General features: G+C 37.6%; 1 protein-coding gene across 19 annotated transcripts in view; it reads right to left on the bottom strand.

Annotated features, from left to right (window-relative positions):
* Positions 1-25,926, bottom strand: part of ANK2 (ankyrin 2) — a 285,421-nt gene that overhangs the window by 236,526 nt on the left and 22,969 nt on the right. For 12 of the 19 annotated variants that reach the window (XM_055587992.1, XM_055588012.1, XM_055587997.1 and 9 more), the window contains exon 1: positions 15,256-15,647. The exons of 3 other annotated variants lie outside the window; for them this stretch is intronic. In XM_055587992.1, coding sequence (XP_055443967.1) covers positions 15,256-15,390 — 135 coding nt within the window. In that variant the 5' untranslated portion in view covers positions 15,391-15,647. Of the gene's footprint in view, positions 1-15,255; positions 15,654-25,926 lie in introns of those variants that run through there. 4 more of the 19 variants (XM_055588000.1, XM_055587996.1, XM_055588002.1 and 1 more) reach the window with 2 other exon arrangements.

Raw genomic sequence — 25,926 nt, 5'->3', positions numbered from 1 at the left:
CTACTGCTAAGTCACTTTAGTCGTGTCCGACTCTGTGCGACCCCATAGACGGCAGCCCACCAGGCTCCCCCGTCCCTAGGATTCTCCAGGCAAGAACACTGGAGTGGGTTGCCATTTCCTTCTCCAATGCATGAAAGTGAAAAGTGAAGGTGAAGTCGCTCAGTCGTGTCCGACTCTTAGCGACCCCATGGACTGCAGCCTACCAGGCTCCTCCGTCCATGGGATTTTCCAGGCAAGAGTACTGGAGTGGGGTGCCATTGCCTTCTCCCCATGCCCCATAGATTTGCTTTTTTATAAGTCGTTCCTCTACTCATGAGACTGTGTGACGTGCTTTGTGTGGTTACACTCTGGCTATTCAACTCCCTGAAGGAATGAATAATAGTTTGTATTTTTTGTCTTTCTCACATGTACTACTACAATATTAACTGTAGGCTAATCCCACTATATGCAAAAATATTTATGTTCTCAGTTAATAAAACACACAATTGAAGAAACTGAGGTTTAGTTAGATTAAAGCACTCGTCCATGGAGAAGGAAATGGCACCCCACTCTAGTACCCTTGCCTGGAAAATCCCATGGACAGAGGAGCCCAGCATGCTACAGTCCATGGGGTCGCAGAGTCGGACATGACTGAGTGACTTCACTTACTTTTTGACTATTCTACCTCCAAACTTAGGTTTGGTCCTGAAGATAAATATTTTAAGTGATTTTCCCCAGTGTTTTACATGAAAGATTTCCTTTTGATTTATTTTTAATATAATAAAGATACTTTACTTAAAAAAAAGAAAAAGCACTTGTCCATGGATATCTTTAATAAGTGTCAGAGCTGTGATTGGTACCCAGTCAGTCTTATTTCAGAGGCCATGATCATATCACCATAAGATACCACCTCCCAGGCTCTGCCCAAAGATGCCATATATCTTTCCACTATTGAATGCCTTGTAGAAGTGTCTGCTGCTTCCTGTTCTGGGGGCAAATTAATGCAGTCACACTGGTGGCCCCAGTGATCATGTTCTGACTCCCCTTGGCACCCAACTCCCTCTCCTGTGCCAGGGGCAGGGCCTGAAGTTTGAGCATATGGCACTGACACCTCTGGAATACCAAGATTTCTTTTCTTTAATGTTGCTAACTCAAGAGTTGTGATTCTCGGGAACTCAATCACCGTACTTCAAAATATTATTGGATATTATATTCAACAAGTGAATCCAGAGCAATGTCTCCATCACCCTTGTTACTACTACAATGCACAGGGAAAAAGTTTCAAGCTCCAGAGCACAGTAGGCTTCAAAGACAACATTTGTTCCTCTGTTTTCAAAGCAGCATGAAGACTTTTACGAGCTTGTACTGACACATTTTCCTGAGTGGGATTTAAACCTGGACTGCTTCCAAAGTGGATAAAACCTCTTTCAGCTGTTCTTAATTAATCACCATACCTGCTATTTAAATGTTGATTACACCTATACACACTTATAATAATAAATCTTGTTTTCCCAGGAAAAATTTAGTAAAGTATACCTATAAAAAGTCCTCTCCTCCAAATGAATTGAAAAGTTAAATGTAGACTAGGAAATAATAATTTCTTATGCAACCTAAAGGATACAGAAAAGCATATTCCATCAGAGTTATTTATCTAAAACTATATAACTTTCTGGGCTTCCAAGGGGGCGCTAGTGGTAAAGAGCCCACCTGCCAATGCAGGAGACCCAAGAAACTTGGGTTTGATCCCTCTGGGTTGGGAAGATCCCCTGAAGGAGGGCATGGCAACCCGCTCCAGTATTCTTGTCTGGAGAATCCTATGGACTGAGGAGCCTGGCGGGCTGTAGCCCATAGGGCTGCACAGAGTCAGACAAGACTGAAGTGACTTAGCATGCACATACAACTCTCTAGGTTCTTTAAGTCCCTTTTTGTTTTTAAAATCTCCTTTAAAAAAAAAAAAACCTTGGGGAATCACTATAAAAGCATATACATATTCTCATAGAACATTTTAAAAATGAGTTAAAGGGAACTCCCTGCCAGTCCAGTGGTTAAGACTCTGCGCTTATCCCTGGTCAGGTAATTAAGATCCCATAAACCTCACAGCACAACCAAAAATAAATTAAAAAAATAAAACATACATTAAAGAAAAACAGCCAGCAGCTCTAGTTCCATTACTCAAACTTAACACTGCTTATTTCGATGTATTTTCTTTCAGAAGTCTTCTCATATACACTGTATCTATGCATATAAGTAATTATTTTTACAAAGTTGGGATAATAATACCTAGGCTTCTTCATTTAAAAACTAACATTACTTGATGTACACGAGCTGTTCAAGCAAATCTGTTGAGTGGATGGTCTATTTTCAAAAGCCTGTAAATTAAAGTAAACCCAATCAATTTAAATAAATAAATAAAAATAAAAACTAACATTACCAAATTGATAATGCCTACACCACTCCCTGGTGGCTCAGAGGTTAAAGCGTCTGCCTGGAGTGCGGAAGACCTGGGTTCGATCCCTGGGTCAGGAAGATCCCCTGGAGAAGGAAATGGCAACCCACTCCAGTACTCTTGCCTGGAGAATCCCATGGAGGGAGGAGCCTGATAGGCTACAGTCCATGGTGTCGCAAAGAGTCGGACACGACTGAGCAATTCACTTTCACTTTCACACCATTCAAAAGTTGTAAGGGAAATTCAAAATCTCATATAGTAGTTTATAGTTGGATTACAGCTTTTTTTTAGCTTTCCCTAGTTATTTGCAGAATAGTGCCTTTGTTTTCACTGCAGTTAAGAACACTACAATAGGGACTCCCTGGGCAGCCCAGTGGTGAAGGCTCTGTGCTCTCAAGGCAGGGCACAGGTTTGGTCCCTGATCAGGGAACTAAGATCCCACATGGAGAAAGAATGCTTGCTATGACAAAAAATTATATACCTAAGTCTTTGTCCTTGCCTTGATTATGTCCACTGTTTAAATCCCTAAATATGGAATAGTGCTGTCAATGGGTGCAGATTGTTGATACATATTACATACTGCAAAACTATCCTTGAGAGAGGCTGAAGCAGATGCTACCATAACTGTTTGTGGAAGAGCCTTTCTCAACTCAGTCACATGCTCAAATCTGCTTTGCTCAATTAATATGTCTATCATTATGGTCTTGTTTTATCTTTTTTACTTTTGAAGAGTTTAAAAACTCAGTCATACATTTAATGCCTATTGCAATTTTTGTCTTCTTTGACTTGCCCATATTTTTGTCCTTTTAGAGTTTCAAATGTCTTTTTTTTTATTATTTTAAAAACTTCATACAGGCAAGATAATATTTTGCCATATTTGTTGCAAATTTTTCCAAGTTTTCTATTTTCTCTTTAATGGAAATTTTAAATTTAAAAGTATAAACTTCTACTTCTAGATTTTTATTCCATTGTTTTTATGTCTTACAACCCTAAAATCAATGAAATACTTCCTTTCATTCTCTTCTAGCTTTAAAAAATTATTTTTGTTTCCATTTAACTTTTAATTATCTGAAATTTGTTTGGGTATGGAGTATAAGTAATGATCTTACTTGAAATTTCCCAAGTGGGCAATTTTTTCAATTGTTGAAAATCATTGAACCCACTATTAATTTTCTTTAATGTTTCCTTTATACAATTTGCTTTCTTCAAAAAGTCCAATACAATGAGCTTACAACTATCTTTTCAAGGACAGTACAAATGTAGGGTTTTTAATGCATTTAAAATTAAGAAATTAATCACAAATACATATATGCTGCTGCTGCTGCTAAGTTGCTTCAGTCGTGTCTGACTCCGTGCGACCCCACAGACAGCAGCCCACCAGGCTCCCCCATCCCTGGGATTCTCCATGTTATAAATAAAACCTCATGGCAGCCACAAACCAAAAATCTGTTATAGATACACACACAGAAAAGAAAAAGGAATCCAACATAACACTAAAGATAACCATCAAATCACAAGAGAACAAAAGAAGAAGAAATGTGAAGAACTACCTTTTCCATCTAGTTCTACCACTTACTATGAGTTATATGACCTTGAGCAAAGTACTGAACTCAAATAAGCCTCAGTTTACTTGTTCATAAAATGTATAGGACTATACAGACTAATTTAGGAAATAAAAGTAAAATCCCTAAGAAGAGTACATTGGGATAGCAGACACTCAATAAAAGTACATTTTAATATTTGATTAACAGAGCTATCATTAGGAGTAAATGAAAATTGTATCTATAAATGGTATGTAGACCACCATTACATAACCCAGCAAACAATAGGAGCTCAATAAATGATAGATGCATTGACATTTCTACACCCTTTTATTTATTTGTTATTCTCCTGCTGTTTTCCACATCTAAGTCAACTGTTTATTATAAGAAAAATAGATCTAGTCCCAATGCCAAATCAAGCAGTTAGCAATAGACCAGAAGGCACCCCAGGATCAATAACTTGGCTGGCGATCTCATGGCTAGGGTCTGACACATGGCTAGAACTGCATGGATCACACTTTAAATGGAAATGGAAGTTGACCTGTCCATCTGGATTACTATTTAATTCTTCAAAGAATTCACTAGTGAGTTTACACAAACCAACACCAAATAAAAGACAGACTCTTTAATCTGTATTTATATATTAATACTATGCTAAAGCTGAAACTACAGTACTTTGGCCACCTCATGCGAAGAGTTGACTCATTGGAAAAGACTCTGATGCTGGGAGGGATTGGGGGCAGGAGGAGAAGGGGACGACAGAGGATGAGATGGCTGGATGGCATCACTGACTCAATGGACGTGAGTCTGAGTGAACTCCGGGAGTTGGTGATGGACAGGGAGGCCTGGCGTGCTGCGATTCATGGGGTCGCAAAGAGTCGGACACGACTGAGCGACTGAAGTGAACTGAACTGAACTATATCACAAAAGAAAGAAAGAAAAGAGTATGTAGACAATGGAGTTCACTCTTTACTTTCTTTGAAAAAAACTGATTTAATACTTAATTTTACAGGTCTTTCAGAAATGCACATATACTTTTTAAAACTGAAAATAAACAGAGTGAATATTGAACACCTCACATTAATTTATTTTACTAAGAAATTTTAATAAGGCCAGAAGAATTGTCAATCATCCCTCACATGCAACATGACTTTTTAGCCACAAGTGTGGAATTGAGCCAGGAAATTATACTCGACTTCAATTCCAAGGAAGGACCAAATCATTCAGAACAATCTTACTGTTCTAGCTCAACATGGAATGAAACTTTGACTTTTACAAAAAATTGGGGGCACATTTTCATAACAACATCTTACGGTACCTCAGTGTCTAGATTTCTGATGGAAGCCTAGGTTTCTGATGGAAGTTTATAAACTTAAGCGATGAAAGGACCCTATATAGATATATAGCAATGATTACTTTTTGGAAGTAGAGTTTAAATTTAAGAGTTGTGGTTTAAAGTTTCATTGCAATACAAATGCAGACACCTTTACTTTTAAGATAATGCATGAGACTATAGGAAACCCCATTCACTGGCAGAGTAGCCTCAGTTCCCAAGTCCTATGTGGTCCTGGTGTCTTTGTCTGGAAATGGAATTTGGCAATTGTTGAATTAACCTGAAATAGAAGAAACTTAATATAATGTGGAGGGTTTTTATACTCCTATGTCCTTATGTGCAGTTGTGACATATTCAGCCCCATCTCTTCGGTAAAGTCAACCACTTAGAACATAAAGCAGTGGTTATCATACATTAATGCACTTAACGGGTTTCTTAGAGATCATGCTTAATCCTGTTAAATAAATATTCTTGGCTCCCACCTCAGAGATTCTAATTCTGAAGGTCTGGAGTAGAGCTCAGCAATCTACATCAGTTTCAAACACTGCAGGTGATTCTTCTGATGAGAGCGGCCCAAGGAACACACTTTGAGAGGTGATGACATAAGGGATTAACTAGACCTTTCATTCTATGTATTTATTACACAACCCAAATACACTTTATCCTTTATGTCATGCGCAGTCAGAATGTATGAGGTAAGAGTGCATAAGAAGCTGAATGATAAGCCATTTCTAAAGAAATGATTATATACTACAGGTATACGGACAATTTTATGAAACATACACCTTACTAACAGAACTGTTGAAAGAGTTTCACTTCTGAAAAATGAGCTTTTTCTTTTGTAAATCTAAAGAAAAAATTATATGTGACAACCAGTGGTTTTCACAAAGAAAAAGAACCACAAATCTTCCTATTTACTTCTGTTTTACTAGATGTCTCAGTATTGACACCTGCTTTCTAACTTATTTCCCTCAGAAGGCTGACAGTCTAGAAAGATATGATTCTAAAGTAGCAAATCTAAAGAGACTTCAACTCTAGTTTTAATGCATTATTTCTGCCTGACATGATCCTTCCCATGATAAAGTAAGAATTCTTCACTAGACAAATGATTAGTCTTAGAGACTTAATTTTAACTACATGATATGTTTATTTCATAGAGGGGTCACACAGTCGGACACGACTGAAGCGACTTAGCAGCAGCAGCAGCAGTATACTAGATATAGAAATCGCTATGGTATCAGGTAAAACATAAGATTATATTTCAAAGCCCCCTTTCAAACTCGTTGATAACTGAGGTAGGTAAAGAGTAGAAAAATTCAAATTTTAAAATAAACAATATGTCAGCAACATTTATAATTAATCAAAAACACTGTTTCAGCTCACAATCTCTATTCAACACCTGGCTTTCACATAGCTTTTAGACAGAATTCATTAGCTCAAAGATACCATTGAAATGATTATGATTCTGGCGATCATTGTAACATTTTACCTCATATAAGCAAATATTAAGGGAAGTTTTACTCTAAACACATAAGCTCAAATAAATATGACACGAATGTAAGGTTTGAAAAGTCCAACTTAAAATTTATTATTTTATTTTATAAGATACAATATATAATTTTATATATTATAAATATTATAATATATTATAAAATATATTTTATATAATATATAATATATAATTTTAATATATTATATAAATGTAATTATAAATTATAAGTGTTTTATAAATATATTACATTTTAATATAATATAATATATTATATATTTTATAATACATTGTATAGTATAATATATTTAATATTTAATGTATAATTTATTTTATAACATATTATAAAATATTGTATATTTTATTAAATAAAATATAATTTTATTGCCTTAAAATTTTGGCAATAAAAATGTAATATTATATGCCCCAAATTTCCAAGAGAAACCTTTAAATGAAAATGAAGAAACCAGAAAGCCAGTAGCTATGTCTTACAGCAAATAAATTTTAAGTTTCACCCATTAAAAGGGCATTCAATCCAAAACAGCAACTGAGAGTAGGTAAGAAACAGCAGATGCCTGTGTGGGAAGAAAACAAAACACGGTTGAAAAGACAGCTCTCTCTCAACAGAGTCTTCTCAGCTCCACCATACATGTGACCTTAGAAAGGCCACTGTATATCCCGTAGAACCAATCTTATTAAATATAGCAGAGAGAAGAATTAAAAATTATTACATCATTCAAATTTGGTTTGGATGAACATCACTGTAAGAAAAATATAACAGAAATAGTATTATATATTGATTTTTTATATTATGAAAATGATTCCTCTTATCACAGTGTAATCTTTCACTGAAGGCATCTATTCCATTTTTGTATAATTTTATATGGAGAATGCATAATAGTTCAAGAAATTATTATAGTAAATATGCTTTATACAATTAATATTTCACAGCAGTAATGTGTGTGCACTTGAAGTAGAATACATTTTTTTTTTGAGCAGGTTATAATTAAAACTTCTTAGTTTCAATTCTTAGTTTTTCCATGTTCTTTAAATATTTTTAGAAATGCTTTTTGTATCTTTATCACTTTTTCAATCTTCACAGCCTCTGGTTTCATCTAGGGGCTTGTCACCTGTAACTACAAAATGCCCACAACCAGATTTGCCACCCTGGGTGACTTCTTAGATATTCATATTTTCCTAAAACATTTATTGAGCATCTGTTAGGTGCTCGGTGCTTTTTAGGCACTGAGAACAGAGTGAAGCTTCTGATAATGCAAACCACAATCCAACTGGTTCTCCTAAAAAAACCTTTGTCAGGGGTCTTTCAGTAGAACAGAGGCCAAATTCTGAAGCTTGGCTTATGAAGCTCTTGATAGCCTGATGTCATGAATACTAACCACATTTCACAAATTCCACATATGTCCAATAAAAATGAGGTGTTACCTCCAGAGGCACTCATACACTGCTTCTCTATCATTCTAATATACAACTGACTCCAAGATGGAGTTTGTGATCTGCTCATAACGCTTCAACATTTGACTTTTCCGTAACCCTCTGAGACTCAGTTGCCATTCTAAGGCATTCCATACACCCTGTGCCTTCTCACCACACTGTGACACAGTACTGGGACTCCTGCTTTGTCCATCCCTGGATCACACTCCTTCAAGTCAAGCTTGAAAGTCTTATTCATCTTGGTAGGCCCAGTGCCTGGCACTTAATAGATGTTCAAAAAATGCTTAGGAAATGTGCCTTCTTCCCAACAGGAACCAAGATTGCACTCTGCTTCCAAGATCTACTGCAGGCTAGCATATCTATACAATGTGTGCAATGGAGTACTACCCAGTCATAAAAAAGAATGAAAACTTGCCATTTGCAACAACATGGATGGACTTAAAGGGTAATATGCTAAGTGAAATGAGAAAGGCAGGTAATATATGATATCACTTACATGTGGATCTAAAAAATAAAACAAACTAGTGAATATAACAAAAAAGAAATAGACTCACAGATGTAGAGAACAAACTGGTCAACACCAGTTGCGGGGCATGGGGAGGCAAGTTAGGGCTAGGGGTTTAGGAGGTACAAACTATATAAAATAAATAAGCTGCAAGGATATATTGTATAGTATACAATACTATAGGGAATACAGCCAATATCTTATAACACTTATAAATGGAGTATAACCTTTAAAAATTGTGAATCACTATGCTGTACACGTGAAACTTATATAATATTATATACCAACTATACTGCAGTAAAAACATTTAAAAATGAAAAGATCTACTACAGGCTACAACGTATCCATTAACAGACTGGATATTCAGAATACTTAACAACTGGTACAGTTCACACATCAAACAATCACAATGGATGCTGGCTGTAGCACCGGAGGAAAGTGGTCCTGAAGGCCCCTAGCTGGTCCACACATTAATCCTTTGTTTGCTCATGTTAGGGCTGGAAGTAAGCTGAAGAGTACTGGGGGTGGGCTCCAGGTAGGCATTATAGAAGGAACAGCTTGGTGAGCTCACAGAAGCAGCTATTTAGTTAGTCTGCATGGAAATGTTTCAAACTGTAAACAGCTGGTGCAGCTGTTCTGCTCCACACTGGCTGAATCTCAACCCTGTCTCTGGCCATCCCCCAGACACTGTGGTCTGTGCTGCTCCTCTCCTTCCTTGGCATCTTTTAGGTACTCATTTCACCACCCACACTGCCACCGACTCTCCTACTGAGGGTTCACTGATTTAAGAGTTCACTGATTTCATGAGAATAAGTCCTGCTTCTAAAACTAGATGGAAAATTCCTAGAGGACAGAAGCCATATCTTTCTTCTTTCAATATTTACCTTTAATAAAGCAACCAAAAATTACATAACCATGCTCTGTATCATTTTATACGTTTAAAAATGCTTTACCAGAAAGATTTTCATTATTCTTGCAGATCTTTTTAGGGTTAATAGCAAAACTATATGAAGAACCTTTCTCATAGCAGTTATAAAAAGACTTCAGAAGGTAATGTTCATAATATCAAAGTCTCTTATTTCTGTCTTCTTAGAACTCAAACTTGAAAAGTTTAACTCTCCTGACATTCTGTGTACTTCGTGGATAAGGAATTATCTCTTTCTCTCACCTACACACCACATTCATTCACATTCTTACACATGCCACTCCATCTTAGTAAACAGCACCATCTGGTACCCAGTTGCTTAAACCAATAACTCCTTGTCTTTCTTTTATAAGCCAATACAACCTTTGATAAAAACAAAAAATACTCTGAGAAACTGATCACTTCGCATTACCACTGATACCACCCTAATTTAATCCTATATCATCATTCGCCTGGCAGGCTACAGTCTATGGGCTTGCAAAAGAGTTGGGCATGACTTAGCAACTAAACGACAACATTGCTCACCTCAGGGGTTTCTGGGCAGCTTAAATTGGCCCCCCTTCTTCCTCCCTTGATAGAATGTACAACCCATTCTCCACCAAGCAAAGACAGACAAAGAGAGAGGCAGAGACAGAGACATAGGGAGGGAGTAAGAGTGGGAGGCAGGGACAGAGAGATCTTTTGAAGCATAAAAGAGGTTCTACTATTTCCCTAAAACCTTTCAGAGATTTCCCACTGTACTTTGAATGAAATCCAAAGTCCTTTACCAAGACCCACTACAATTAGAAAGAAAGCTAAACGTCTGCCAAGGTAGGCTTGTGTCCGCCTCTCAGACCTTGTTGCCAGCCCCTCTGTTCACAATGCTGCAGCCAGCCTGTCTTTCTGCCCCTTGAATTAACCCAACACACTCCTACATCCGGGCAGCATGCTCCCCCAACCTCCCTAAGCATGGTTAAAGTCTGTCTCCCCTTACTCTGTCTCATCAACATATTGCCAGCATTCAGATCAATACCTAGCTCAATAAATATTTTCTGACTGACTTACTACCTTTTGATTCAGCACAGAAGTACTGAATTGTTTTCACAATAACACCAGAGTTCATTGATCACGGACTAAAGTCACAGAAAATTTATACAGTAACAAAAAGCCTGAAATAAAGAAGATAAAATTCTTTGCTACAACTGGGGAAATAAATAAATGAAACAAGAAAATAAAAATCTCTGGAAAAAACCTGATAGAACAAGGATATCATAATTCAAAAATCAAGACAGATAATCTAAGTAACATTTGCAATGAAGCATCACATTTATGGTTTTGCTCTTGGGACAAGATAAATTAATAGTAAAGAAACTACAATGAAAAGTACATGATCTTAATGCAAGAAAAATATACAGAACACACAGACCAAAATGCAAATCTATAAGTGATGCCATGACAAAAACACAAGCCAAGAACAAGAAATAAAGATACATTCCTGATGCTGCTCTAGACTGCACTTTACCAAAGCATGGGAAGCTGTCTCTCTGGAAGCCGGCTCAGCCCCTGCATGGCTTTGCAAACTTATGTCCCTGATAGAGCTCCCCTAAGGATCCAGGACAAATTCTGTAAGGCATCTCTTAGAACTTCTTCTTTAATAAGTGAACCTAGAACATACTAGTCATCTGCGTAAAGGAAAAGGTATCTGAGAAATGATGCCGTTTTCCCTTCTGCGATCAACAGAAACATTTAGAACTATTACTAGAACTTACTCTGAATAAGAATTTGAATTTTGTTCTTGACTCTCTCCTGCCCCACATGCTTCCTCTTTCTGGAACTGTCAAGCTGAATGTGATAATAGCAGATTGTGGAGTCCTTTAAGGACTAATGTAAGAGACAATCACATTTCAGAGGAAAACCCTAACATATGCTCAGGAGTCTTACCTCTCCAGACATTTTTTTCTCAGTGGATTTGGAATAAGGTCTCTAAGGGTAGAGTTCTCTGGCGCCCTTAAAGCTTGCATTAAGGGAGGGGTAGGCTTGGGAATACTCACAATAGAGGGGTTGGAGTCCAGTGTAGTTGGGGGTAGGAGTCTGCCCAGAAGGTTTGCCTAGCTCTTTTTCTCCATGCATTGCAAATACCTCCTTGCTACCAGAGTCCTAACTGCACTAGCAAAATGAAGAGAGACACTGTAACTAGCTTGAAATGTATTTCCAGATTGCATTCCAAATATTTAGAAAAAGTTTACAGCATACCCAGGAATGTCTACCAGTCTCAAAGCATTCTTCTGAGACTGAATATCACTATATTCTTTGTTTACAAATAGAATGATATTTTATTATTTTTTAAAGGATAGTATTACAAAATGCAAAAAGTAACTAAAATTAATATTTTAGTGGCTGAAAAAACCAGCAATCCAAAATTTTATTTTAAAATTTAGTAATTGTTTTAATACAGCCAGCTATTTGTCTCCTGTCTACGACTGCTTTTTCTCTACAACCTAACACAGTTGAGAAGCAGCAACAGAGACCACATGCCCACAACGCCTATAAAATCCACTCTCTGGCCCTTTACAGAGGGATTTGTTGAATTTGGCTCTGCAATTTAAGTATTAATTTGTACCTGTCATAAAATAACCTATTTTTATCCAGCTGTAGTATTTTTAAATGCTGTGGTGTATGAACTGTTCATCTGTTTTGCTCTAATCTTTTAAAGTTGATTTAAAGCTTAGGAAATTATTATATTGCCACAATATTTAGTTTCATTTTCTACTTTTTTGGTATAACTTCTGGGCTTAACTATGTAACAAACTTGGAAATTATCTGATTTTTTTATCTTATAAAAAATGAACAACATAACACTGTAAAGCAATTTTCTTCCAGTTAAAAAATTTTTTAAATGGATAAGTCTATAAGTGAAATTTCAAATATACACACACAAGAAGAAATTCTTTTTGCTTGCTTACTTCCAACACAATTCCTAGTAACATATTTATTCCTCATTACTACACTTACCTATACAAACAAATGTCAGAATATCCAAAATTCTAAATAAAAAAAAACTTAAGGAAAAGGATGAAGTATTAATTTACATAAAGCCCAGCAATTTTAGAATCTTAAATTTATATTTTCCCCATGAGTTTAGTTCTGATTATGAATAAAGTTGGGAGATTTATTTATTTGAAATTTTTGGTCCCCAAACACAACAAACTCTATAAAACATGTATAAGTTAATTTTCAGAAGAAAAAGAAGTGCTAAGGACCTCTGTTTCTGTTTTTCCCATTAAAAAAAAAAAGAATATTATAAAAATATAAGATAATAAGACTTGAATCTCCTGTGATAAGCCTGAATGATAGAATAAGAGACTAATTAAGATATGTAGTTATCTAGATGGTCTAAGGAGTGAGTGACTTCAGTCTTATAGTACCCATTTAAAAGCAAAGAAAGATGGTAGATTACTTAAATTTGGGGAACTTAAGCTAGAGAGAACCACATATTTTGCTTGCTATTATTGGTATTAAGAATTAATCTTTTTTGCCCATGATTAAAGTGATAACATCCTGAGCAGAATATCACTGCATAAGGTAGACAACAGGTGCATTTCACTTCTGTCATTTTTTCCATATCACAGCAATCATTATATGCTCCTGCCTGTAAAATCTTTGACAGAAGAGTTTATTTAACTATCAGCAGACTACAAGTATATTATTTAATTCATGGAAATTAGATTGTAATTATTTTTTTTTAAATCAACTCAAAGTTTTTTAGGGCTAATATCTATATTAAAAGAGATATGAGGATTTTTAACAAGGGAATGAGGTTGCTATTGATTATTTCTTCTTAAAAAGCTTTTTTAAATCATTTTCTGAACTCAGAAGTTTTAAATGAATTTATTTTAGCCCTTGAATCTCAAAATCACACTAACTCTTCTTGTTCTTCTTAACTCATTAACTCTAACACTTGCTCTTCTTTACCTAAAAGAAACTATCAGTGCATCAGAATACTGTCTTTTCTCTACATTTTAAAAATAGGCTTTTATATTGGACTTTTAAAGTACTTTTAATTTACTTTCATGCTTTACATTTTCCTTATTGGTTTTTAAGAGGTGAAAACACGGAATAGAGTTGTGTAACTTGAAGGAAGTATTAGTTAATATTTTAAAGAATGGCCTAAATGATAAATTAATGGAAAAAAATCCCTAGAAGCTATTTTTTGAACAAGGTAGTCACTGCTTAGAAAATAAAATATATAATGCAACAAAGCAAGCTTGTAGAGGCTACTGAACAGTTACCCAAAAGTTCACCCTTTCTAGCCCCTTCAGGCAATAACTGCACTCCAAGTGGCTACTCAGAAATTCTGAATGACACTCCTGGTGGATGTGGGAAATTTAAACCTTAAACCATAACCTGCGACAGCGCCGGGTCACAAACCCAAGCTATTTTTAAGGCAATTTTAAAGGCAGGTACCTTCTCTCCGCAGGGGACCACCTCCCTCCCCACCTTTTTGCTTCATCTCTTGCCTGGGGTGGCGTCTTTCTAATTCCAGAAGCACCATCTTCCTTTGCACTACAGTCCTGACAGACTTCCTTTCTACTGCGAGCTGCAAATGCTGGCCCTGCACGTTATTTTTATTGATAAATTCTTAGTTTCTCTTTCCGTTTCACTGTGGGCTGACAGAATTTCAATGCTACACTATTATGAAATTATCCAGGTCAGAGTAAAAGCCAAAGAGAATAGGGAGTCTCCCTCAAAGTCCTCACTCCTGGAAATATCAGGCAAACACTTCAAAGTATTAATACAAAGTATGCTTCTCTGATTCGGAAATCCTCCTTATCTTAGTTTCATGGTTTCACTCTGAAATAAAAGCCTTGCAATGCAGGTCAAATTCCTGCATCTGACAGATCAAAGATACACTTTATCCTCCAGCAAAAATGAAAATCAAAATATTTCAGAACGATTTCTGGCCCTCTCCCCCACCAAGAAAATTCACAATAAGCCTTTGTAACCAGTTTAGGGAACCTACCACGACTGAATTATTACAGCATGTAAGTCAACTTAAATAAGTGATGGCTCAACTTCTCTAGGACTCTGAGCAAAATATTATTATCATAATCAGAACAGTAGTTAAAGGGCTTTCCACTGAGGTCAATTAAATACTAGAAGAAAAAATGCCTTTATAGGCTGAAACTGAGATTTGAAGTTAGCATGTGCTTTTCAAAAATAATCTGTGATCCTAATGAAAAATCAACTATCAGTATATAAACAGGCAAAATAAATTAACCGGTTGAATGTAAGTGAATCTGTGCAATACTGCTGCGAGTCACTCCATAATAAAATATATATTCAGTTTTGCAAATTTTAAATTAAAGAGATGGCATCCTTGTATACTCCCAAATGTCAGTTCATCGCTAAAGTCAAACATGAACCTTGCAGACCACGAAGAGGAAACAGCAGCAGGCCACAGAACCAGAGGCAGTCAGCTGGTTTGATCACATTGGTTTTATTCTGTCAGCTTCCTTCCAGGAAGTTCAGAGGTTTAACCAATGAGGTCCAATGTTGATTCTTATGCCACCATCCTCCTCTCCTCCGGTCTGTAGCTTAGAACTTACCCGCGGCCCAAGTTCTTTGGTGTCCTCGCCGTTACAGCCATAGTAGTCTGGGGTTCTGTCCAATTCCTGCAAGTGTCCCTGCGCTCTTACGCTCTTATCCGCATGGCAAGCCGGGCAGAGAGCTGCGTTCCCCATCTCAGTTCCAGTCTTCCTGCTGTCAGTAGGCCCGTCCTTGCCCTCTATGCTCTGTCCAGGGCTCCCAGGGGGACACTAACGTGGACGACTCATCCAGGCGATCCTTGGCTCCTCTGCTCAACTCCCCTACACGCCCCTCACCAGTTCTCCCCATCTGCTGGCTGGCTTGCTGGTGTCAGAGAGAACTCAAAACCCCAGCAACTGCAGGCTGCCTTCGGTGACCATTTCCAATTCAGGCGCTGCCAGTCTATTTTTACACCTACCAGGCCAGCTATGCATGTCAATGGAGTGAGGGGGGGCGAGGCCAAGGCGGGGCAGGGGAGGGGGCGGTGTTGTTTTATTTTTCACCATGCGAGCAGCCTGCTTTACACATGGACTTAAGTTCCTGCTGTGTAAAATGTCTCTACATAGAATTCCTGCATTACTCAATGAATGCCTTTGATTTTTCCCCCTCAGTCTTTCTACTCACACAGAACACCAAAGCTGCTAACCTCACTTCACCAACATAACAGGTAAAAATTACTTTTGTAATTGCATAAACCAAGAAGCGGCCCCTTGGCTTAAACAGATTCTTTTTCATAATCATTTACAAAAGACAATTAACCATGCTTGCAGCATTTAAAGTCCACTGGAAAAACATCGATCAAAATGGCTCATTTTACACCAATATGGATGTTTGAAATTTTATAAGTTATCCGCAGTTTTTCATTATTTACCAGCATTTCAGGAAGAACAAACATTTTGCTTCATTTATAATTCATTTTGGGTTTCCCTGGCCGTTCAGAAAGTAAAGAATCTGCCTGCAATGCAGGAGACCAGGGCTGGATCCCTGGGTTGGGAAGATCCCCTGTAGCAGGGAATGGCAACCCACTTCTGTATTCTTGCCTGGAGAATTCCATGGACAGAGGAGCATGGGGGGCTACAGTCCACGGGGTCGCAGAGTCAGACTGAGTAAATAACACTTTTTACATAATTTGTTTTAATTTGTACTGTTTTGAAAATGTTTCACTCAGCTTTATAATAGATATTCAAGAATGCTTTTCAACACAATACGTACTATCTTTGAAACCATATTACAGATTTTGAAAGAAATTGTTCTCTACTGAGATGAGCACAGGAAATAAACCATAGGTTTTTAAAGCCAGTTATGATTAAAAAAAAAATCAAGACATTGTTATAGACTATTATGGGTTGATGGAGAAGGAAATGTCAACCCACTCCAGTATTCTTGCTGGAGAGTCCCATAGACAGAGGAGCCTGGCAGGCTCAGTCCATGGGGTTGCAAAGAGTCGGATACGACTGAGCGACTAACACATATTATGGGTTGAACTTTATTCCCCCCATAGAATTTCCTCTAAAATTTACATATTTAGTTATTTTAGTAGTTCATCAAGGCTGTATATTGTCACCCTGTTTATTTAACTTCTATGCAGAGTACATCATGAGAAACGCTGGACTGGAAGAAACACAAGCTGGAATCAAGATCCCCGGGAGAAATATCAATAACCTCAGATATGCAGATGACACCACCCTTATGGCAGAAAGTGAAGAAGAACTCAAAAGCCTCTTGATGAAAGTGAAAGTGGAGAGTGAAAAAGTTGGCTTAAAGCTCAACATTCAGAAAACGAAGATCATGGCATCTGGTCCCATCACTTCATGGGAAATAGATGGGGAAACAGTGGAAACAGTGTCAGACTTTATTTTTCTGGGCTCCAAAATCACTACAGATGGTGACTGCAGCCATGAAATTAAAAGACGCTTAGTCCTTGGAAGGAAAGCTATGACCAACCTAGATAGCATATTCAAAAGCAGAGACATTACTTTGCCAACAAAGGTCTGTCTAGTCAAGGCTATGGTTTTTCCAGTGGTCATGTATGGATGTGAGAGTTGGACTGTGAAGAAGGCTGAGCACCGAAGAACTGATACTTTTGAACTGTGGTGTTGGAGAAGACTCTTGAGAGTCCCTTGGACTGCAAGGAGATCCAACCAGTCCATTCTGAAGGAGATCAGCCCTGGGATTTCTTTGGAAGGAATGATGCTAAAGCTGAAACTCCAGTACTTTGGCCACCTCATGCGAAGAGTTGACTCATTGGAAAAGACCCTGATGCTGGGAGGGATTGGGGGCAGGAGGAGAAGGGGACGACAGAGGATGAGATGGCTGGATGGCATCACTGACTCGATGGACGTGAGTCTGGGTGAACTCCGGGAGTTGGTGCTGGACAGGGAGGCCTGGCGTGCTGCGATTCATGGGGTCGCAAAGAGTCGGACACGACTGAGCGACTGATCTGATCTGATCTGATCCTTCCTCAATTGTTATTTGTTTTGTGTATGCATATTTTCTCTTCCAAATAGGTTTTTAAGCTATTCACCTGTAGGGTCCAGTTTTGATTTTTGTATCATCCATCCATATGTTACATATTAAATAGTAAATGCTTAAATGTTTTCAACTGAATTGAAAATAATCACTTGGGGAAAACAGGAAGTAGAAGATACTTATGAATTAAACACATTACACTTGATAAACAGAGCTCACCTTTCAATTTGTCATTTTTTTAAAAAAACTAAACATGCTTTGCCATTTTTTTCCATTAAAAATGGCATTCCTGAAATAGTCTATCACTCTATATTGCTGCCCAAAACTCTATGAACTTAAATCTGAGAATGACACTTTTGTATTGTTGACTTTTGTAAGAGCCTCACACTGCTTTTCTTTTACCAGTCCTAGTTTTTGTTTTTGTTTTGTTTTAACATTTGATTTCTTTCTTTTTTTTTTAATTGGAGGATAATTGCTTTACAATGCTGTCTTAGTTTCTGCTGAACAACGATGTGAATCAGCTATTTACTTGTGTTGCATGCATGCTCAGTTGTATCGGCCTATTTGCAACCCCATGGGCTGTAGCCCACTAGGCTCCTCTGTCCGTGGGAGTCTCCAGGCAAAAATACTGGAGTGGGTTACCATTTCCTCCTCCAAGGGATCTTCCCAACCCAGGGATCAAATCAGCTTTAAGTATACATATACATGGGCTTCCCTGGTAGCTCAGCTGGTAAAGAATCCGCCTGCAATGCAGGAGACCCTGCTTTGATACCTGGGCTGGGAAAATCCCCTGGAGGAGGGCATGGCAACCCACTCCAGTATTCTTCCCTGGAGAATCCCCATGAACAGAGGAACCTGGCGGACTGTGGTCCCTGGGGTCGCAACAAGTGGACACGACTGAGTGACTAAACACAGCACAGTATATATGTGTATGTGTATACATACACTTTTTTCTTTAATTGACTGAACCAACAATATTAGGATGGAGGGGTGGTCATTTCTTCATTCATGTTAAAGAAGAACATAATGTAAATACTTTAAATGTTAAAGGTTTGGATGAAGATATTAAAAAAGATGGAGCTTCAATATCAGTTACACGATTGGATTGGTAACTGAGATATATCAAGCAACAGCCTTCCATGTTGCCCGAATTATCCTTAAATAAACTATTTCATAGTATGGTAGTTTTTCATCAAATGTTCCATGTACTTGAACCATGTTCTGTAGGAATAAGGTAAGCAAATTCTATCAAAAGGATATGTTTGAAATTTCCCTCTCTTTTCTAGAAGGTACTTAAAAGCCTTACAATGCATTACAAACTCTTACAATGGCTGCTTCTTCCTGGATATATATGAACTATTTTATTCAAAATATAAATCAAGGTTTCACCAGCCATTTATCCCCACCTTTAGAATCAGTTAGTTGACTTTTTTTAAACAAGAAATTTAATATTCAATTTTATGGATATAGAATTATACAACTTAATAACTGGAAGAAAATCCTAAAAATTCTCTCTAGCTTCCTTGAGCCTTCAGTGAGCTGAGATCTGAAAATCAGTACTAAACCATGTTGGAAAAAAAGAAAAAATTAACTACTCCAGATTGGAAAAGATGTTCTTAGGTGCTTGATAAAATACTTTTCCAGTGCTTTACCAGCATGAAGTCTTTCCTGGCATGCTTCTGCCATGTTAATACATTACCCATTCTACCACCATGGAGCCTTAGATCTTGTTTCTCTTTCAGCCAAGCATGCCTTGCCATTCCTCTGCCAGTACAAGTTCTTCTGCAAAACTCTTAAAATTCACTTCCTCCTGAAAGTCTTAATTACATCTGTTAGTCTCTTTTTCTGTTTGTTCTATCTTGAATAAAGTTGAGACTACCATTGGCTCTTGTCTTTTTATATAATATTCTTCATCTTTCTCACTGACCTTCTCAGAGGTAAAACCCACACAAGAGTACTAAATGTTTGTTAAGTAAATGAATAAAAGGTAGCCACAGATAGGAGCACAATTTGTAACATCAATATTTAACTGGACTACACTGACCTAAACTCCTTTCCCACATTAACAGTGACAGATTTAATCATTATAAACATTTTAAACATGACAAATCTTTAATTTTATTTCCAGATCTGCAATAAACACCCTTTTTAGTCTTTGAAAAAAATATTAACATTGTTTGGGTGAATCTTCCTAGAAAAGAATTTGTAGTGTTTTGTAACAAAAGAAACAAAATTCCAACAAAGAAGCTGTTAACAACTCTTAGAAGATACTTTTTCTAAATGACTAGGCAATCAATCTTCAACCCTTTTCTTACATTTTTATTCCAGGGACATCTTCTCATTCTTTTCCTAGAAGAGAAATGTCATGTTTGTTGACTATAATATCCATGCTGCTATCATTTGAGCAGCCCAAAATATGTCCCATAGAGGTACTAAAATCCCATTGCCGAAGTTCAATGACTGAACAAAAATGGGCAAAGGAAAAGTACACAAGACTGGTGCTCCTATAACTGCTGACACTGTCTATTTTCTGGCTTTTAGGTTCAAAGTATTGACTTGGAAGATACAACAGCTACTAAAACAGAACTTCCAACAAACAGCTTTCACACTCCAAACTTTGCCAGTGGTCTCATGCTTTCAGTCTGATCAAAACAAAACAATGGGAAGGGTCCACAGAAAAAGGCATTACTTCAGAAGTTAAGACATTTCCAGTTTCACACCTAGTACTTAAGTAAGAGTGACTGCCAGACAAGTCTGTTCCAAAGTCTTGGGTGATATGACAATGTATATACCTAACATGGTGTCATCTAGAAGGCAAGTGAGTGCATACTGTGCAGCACCCATATCCTGACAGTATGCCCACAGAGTGCTAGGATCTCTGTGGATACAACAAGGAGTATGTTTTCTGCTAGGGGAGAACAATGTCACCACTGTTTCTCAAAAATGTTCCAAAGTCATTAGGGCAAATTACTCAGAAAGCAAATATTTGCATGTTTGGCCACACTTGGAGCAGGATACTTGAACTTGGTATATGATGTAGAAAGTGAAATTAAAGACACCTGTGATGTGACATATTTGCAATATCTTCATTAATTCCCAGGCACTTTTACTGTTATTATTTCACCTATATTGCTGTGTTTCAAATCCATCAAGAGAGAAGTGATTCAGGACTGAGAACAAAGGCAATCTTCTCAGCTCTAATCTTCTGAAAGTAGCTCCTGCAGTCCCTATGGTGGCAAATCTGAAACCCCCCCTGTAGTTTTACATTTCACCCCCTAAGTAAGAAGCAATGATTACAGAATCAGCAGAAAACTAACACCTTGGAGAAGAAATACCTGTCAAGGTTCTACAAGTTAACCTATAGAGTTAGATCACAGCTACAGAGGCATGAAAAGACCTCATAGCTAGCAGTAACTAATCCTACATTTTGGTTTTACCACTAATATACCTGTGCAGATGTGTGTAACCAATATCAAATCAGGGCTTTCATTTTCTCTTTTCTAAAATAAGGGGGTTAAACTGAATGATTGCTAGATTCCTTCCAGCTCTGAAGCTCTTCACTTCTATGAAACAAGTTAACATTTGAACATACATCTAATACAAGGTGATGAGTGAAGGTGACATCTATTCAGTTCATTAGCGTTAAAAACAAACAAACTAAAAGAATAAGAACTACTCAGCATCTTGCATCACGGGCCCCTGCCTAGGAGCTGACTATGACGCATAGCATTTCCCTGGGAGACTAATACAGAAGAAAGGACCATAGTGTGCTAAGTTGCTGCTAAGTCGCTTCAGTCGTGTCCGACTCTGTGTGACCCCATAGACGGCAGCCCACCAGGCTCCCCCATCCCTGGGATTCTCCAGGCAAGGACACTGGAGTGGGTTGCCATTTCCTTCTCCATATAGTGTGAGATATGGCCAACTCTTTGTTGGGATCTAGGATGTAGACTCTTTTGCTTTTGCCCCACCCTTTCTGAATATGAGCCCCACTGAAAACTTTCAAACATTTTGGAAACTGCACCCTGCCAGTATTCTATATTTCACAATTTGCAATAGAACTTTCACTTGGAATGGTCTCATTCACCAATATGGGTGTGGTGGGATAGCTTTATAGGACTCTGTAGGACACGTTTTTGAAAATCAACTGCAAATGCTAGGAGGGGTTTCATTTTCCCTCAAATATTTTGATTCATTTGTTCTTAAAGGGCAAGTGCTATCATATTGAAAATGCTGAAAGAAAAATATTTTGCCAAAATTCTTAAAAGTGGCAAATCAGAAAGAAAATTTCACTCAGAATCATGGAAATTAATTTTTCCCTCTCTTCCAAGTAGTAAGGGTTTTTCAGGAGTATCTATTACACAGATGAAAAACTGAAGGTAGAATCTCTCTTAATCTGAACTATCAAGTACAAAGTATACTGTTCTAACATGATATTTAGTTAACACTTTGATTGTATTTTGAAGGCTACTTAATATGTAAGATTTATTTTACTTCTGCTGAATTTAGAAATCTGCTTAGATTACAAACTATCTCTGTCTTTCTGCTTTTTTCCCCCAATTCAAGACTAATTGTTATGGCCAAATGTATTTTTCTGATTAAAGTAGTATTTTGTTACTCCAATTGTGTGCAAAATTCTCCATGCCCAACCACACAGAACCAAGGACAGGTTCTTCTAACTTTGGAACCACTGACCTGTGGAAATAAAACTGGAACACTGTGCAACAACCGAGGCAGCATGTTATTTTCTCCCTTGTCTGGATATATTCAATGTCATTTCTTTGACTAGAAGTTAAATATATAATGATTTTCACCAGTCAGAACTGTTATATAATTGATCGATCAGAAAAACCATTGCATAATTTATAGATCTACACTAGATTCCCTGTAGTAACATGTGGCATAACTTTTCTAACTGAGGTCAGTGCAAAGGCGTTTTACTGTTTATGCTGTACATAAATTAATCAAGATGAATATTGCCAAGCTATTTATATGCCCACAAACATCAATTAACCAATTTAATTTTACATTCCTGCCAGTGATTATTTTCATTCCAGACTGCTGGCTTTTCACTTCTAGTACATAAAGGAGGACATTCTTTAATAAACAGTGCTAACAACTTGAGAAGTTTTCTAAAGGCTACTCCACACAATGCCCACCACAAAGTGGGCATTCAATAAATGTCTTTGACTGACATTAAAGAGACCATGAGGCAAGAAGTGTAGGGTGTGCAAACTCAGTCTAAAGGGCCATTTGACCAGCTCTGTGCCCTGTCATATTAAACTGGATTTTGAAACACAACATGAATAAAACAATTTAGCCATTGTGCACTCCTACTTTTTCTGAAGAAAACTATGTGCGAACATAATACTCAGAAAGAGGTTAACAACTAAAGCAGGGGTTCCCGACAAGCATTGTTTATAGAGAGGGTCAAGTGACAAAAATAGAAAAGCAGGCAGAGGGCTCTACTACAATCTGGCTCTAGTTTACTAACACTGCTTGTAAATTTCCACCTGTAAACTAGAAAGACAGCTGACAAAGGGAATCTGGAAAGGACTCTGTTAAGGTGATGTAAAAATCAATGAATGGTGTGGAGCACCACTGTGGATCAGTTAATGGGGACAGTCTAGTGTTCAAAGGAACAACGTTCTCCAAGGCTGCGGAGAAAGCTGACCAGCTCTGCTCTGTCCACTGTTTGCCACGGTTCTCTAGACCTACCTATCAAAGAGGTCTCTGACCACCACAGTGATTACACAAAGGACTTGAACCTTAGGACAAGGTAAACAGGAGAGCTCTACTAGTAAGAATTTATAATCAATCTCTTCAAATAATGTTCTACTATTAAGCATATAGGAAATCCCACTGCTGCTGCTAAGTCGCTTCAGTCGTGTCCAACTCTGTGCGACCCCATAGACGGCAGCTCACCAGGCTCCCCCGTCCCTGGGATTCTCCAGGCAAGAACACTGGAGCGGGTTGCCATTTCTTCTCCAATGCATGAAAGTGAAAAGTGAAAGTGAAGTCGCTCAGTCGTGTCCAACTCCTAGTGACCCCATGGACTGCAGCCCACCAGGCTCCTCCATCCATGGGAAATCCCACTAGGAAGCTCAAATTAATTATCCATGACTGAAACAAAAAAATAAAAATTTACTTATCCTTTCCATACTTCTCAATTCTCACTTCACTCAGAATCTAGACAATGTTTTCCTTTGACGGTTCATAGGCATTAAGCTACATGCATTTATACTCTCAGTTTGTACATTCACGTTGGAGAGTCCAGAGAAATTGCAACTTTTCATCAACTTTGGAGGTTATGCCATCCAATATGATGGTTTAAATGTTTTAATCGATTTGTCATTACTGCAAAAAGGTGTTCAGCTGTAAAACAGTCCAGTTCAATGCAATCATATACTCAGATATTTTAATTTGTTGGTCTCAAATATTTTAAAATAATATTTTCCAAACAAAATAAGGGCAGATGTATACACACACATACACACCATTTGTAACAGACTGTCAGGCTATATCCAAGTATTGATCAGTCAAGAACAAATTCAACTTCAAACTAAATATCTAACCAAATTGGAGCAGATATGAGTATTTATCAAAATTACAAATTAAACTGAATTATTATGAGTATGGTAGCTGATATTCTTGTAATATATTAAAACACTGAAACAACTAGTTTCATCCAAGTTTGGCTGTAAAATATGGTATCACTAGGCACCCCACTCCAGTACTCTTGCCTGGAAAATCCCATGGACGGAGGAGCCTGGTAGGCGGCAGTCCATGGGGTCACGAAGAGTCGGACATGACTGAGTGACTTCACTTTCATTTTTCACTTTCATGCATTGGATAAGGAAATGGCAACCCACTCCAGGGTTCTTGCCTGGAGAATCCCAGGAATGGGGGAGCCTGGTGGGCTGCCCAGGCTCTGTGGGGTCACACAGAGTCGGATACGACTGAAGTGACTTAGCAGCAGTTTTCTTTTAAAAGTACTTGTTGAGTGTGCATTTAATCAAGAATTAAATGAACTACAACTATAAGATGATAGACTAAATTGAATTTATTTCAAAGGCTGTGATAAATTAGTGCACCAGAAAGCATCTGAATTTCATTGTCCAAATGATAATTTAGAATCTATTTTAAGCTCTCTAGAGAACAAATGTATTCTATGCACCTTAAAGTACAAACAACAAGTACAAACATATATTATTTATACTAGAATATTGTGGTCAGGTGTAGAAAACAATCTTATGGCAACCAATGGGGGGAGGAATAAATTGGGAAATTGGGATTGATATATACACATGTCAATGTGAAAGTTGCTCAGTCGGGTTCAACTCTTTGTGACCCTATGGACTGTAGCCTGTCAGGCTCCACTGTCCATGGGATTCTCCAGGCAAAAATACCAGAGTTGGTTGCTATTTCCTCCTGCAGGGGATATTCCCAATCCAGGGATCGATCCCAGGTCTCCCCTCACTGCAGGCAAATCCTTTACTGTCCAAGCCACCAGGGAAGCACATATACACACTACTACATATAAAATAGATAACTAAAAGAACCTGCTGCATGGCAAAGGGAACTCTACCAGCACTCTATAATGATCTATAGGGGAAAAGAACCTAAAAACAGTGAACACATGTATGCTGCTACTGCTAAGTCACTTCAGTAGTGTCTGACTCTGTGCAACCCCATAGACGTCAGTCCACCAGGCTCCCCAGTCCTTGGGATTCTCCAGGCAAGAACACTGGAGTGGGTATATGTGTAACTGATTCACTTTGCTGTACAGCAGAAAGTAACACAACATTGTAAATCAACTGTACTCCAATAAATTTTTTAAATAAATATATATCCTGATTAAATGTTAGTCTCCCTGAAAAGTAAAAAGATTTTTAAGTTTTAATAATGTCCTACATCTTTTGAAGGCAGAATAATTTTATAGCCGATCAAAAATCATGAAAATTAAAATATCATAAAATTAATACTGAAAACTCAAGTCTTCATAGTACCAGTGTGGTCTTATGTCCTCTGAGCTACAATGTTATTGGCCACATGTTGATAAAGAATGAATACTGGACAGAGTGCTGCTAGCTGCCATGTTGAAATTTATTCTCACCTGTATAATAATGAGCTACGGGAAACAGACTTTTATGCTAATACTTGTATGTCTTTAATCTTTAGAGTTGTAACCTATAAATCATGCTACAAGCTCAGCAAATGATATC

The sequence above is a fragment of the Bubalus kerabau genome, chromosome 7 (assembly GCF_029407905.1).
Source record: "Bubalus kerabau isolate K-KA32 ecotype Philippines breed swamp buffalo chromosome 7, PCC_UOA_SB_1v2, whole genome shotgun sequence".
In the NCBI taxonomy this organism is placed as follows: Eukaryota; Metazoa; Chordata; class Mammalia; order Artiodactyla; family Bovidae; genus Bubalus; species Bubalus kerabau.
The sequence above is the reverse complement of the archived record's forward strand: the minus strand, read 5'-3'. Positions and strand labels throughout refer to the sequence as shown.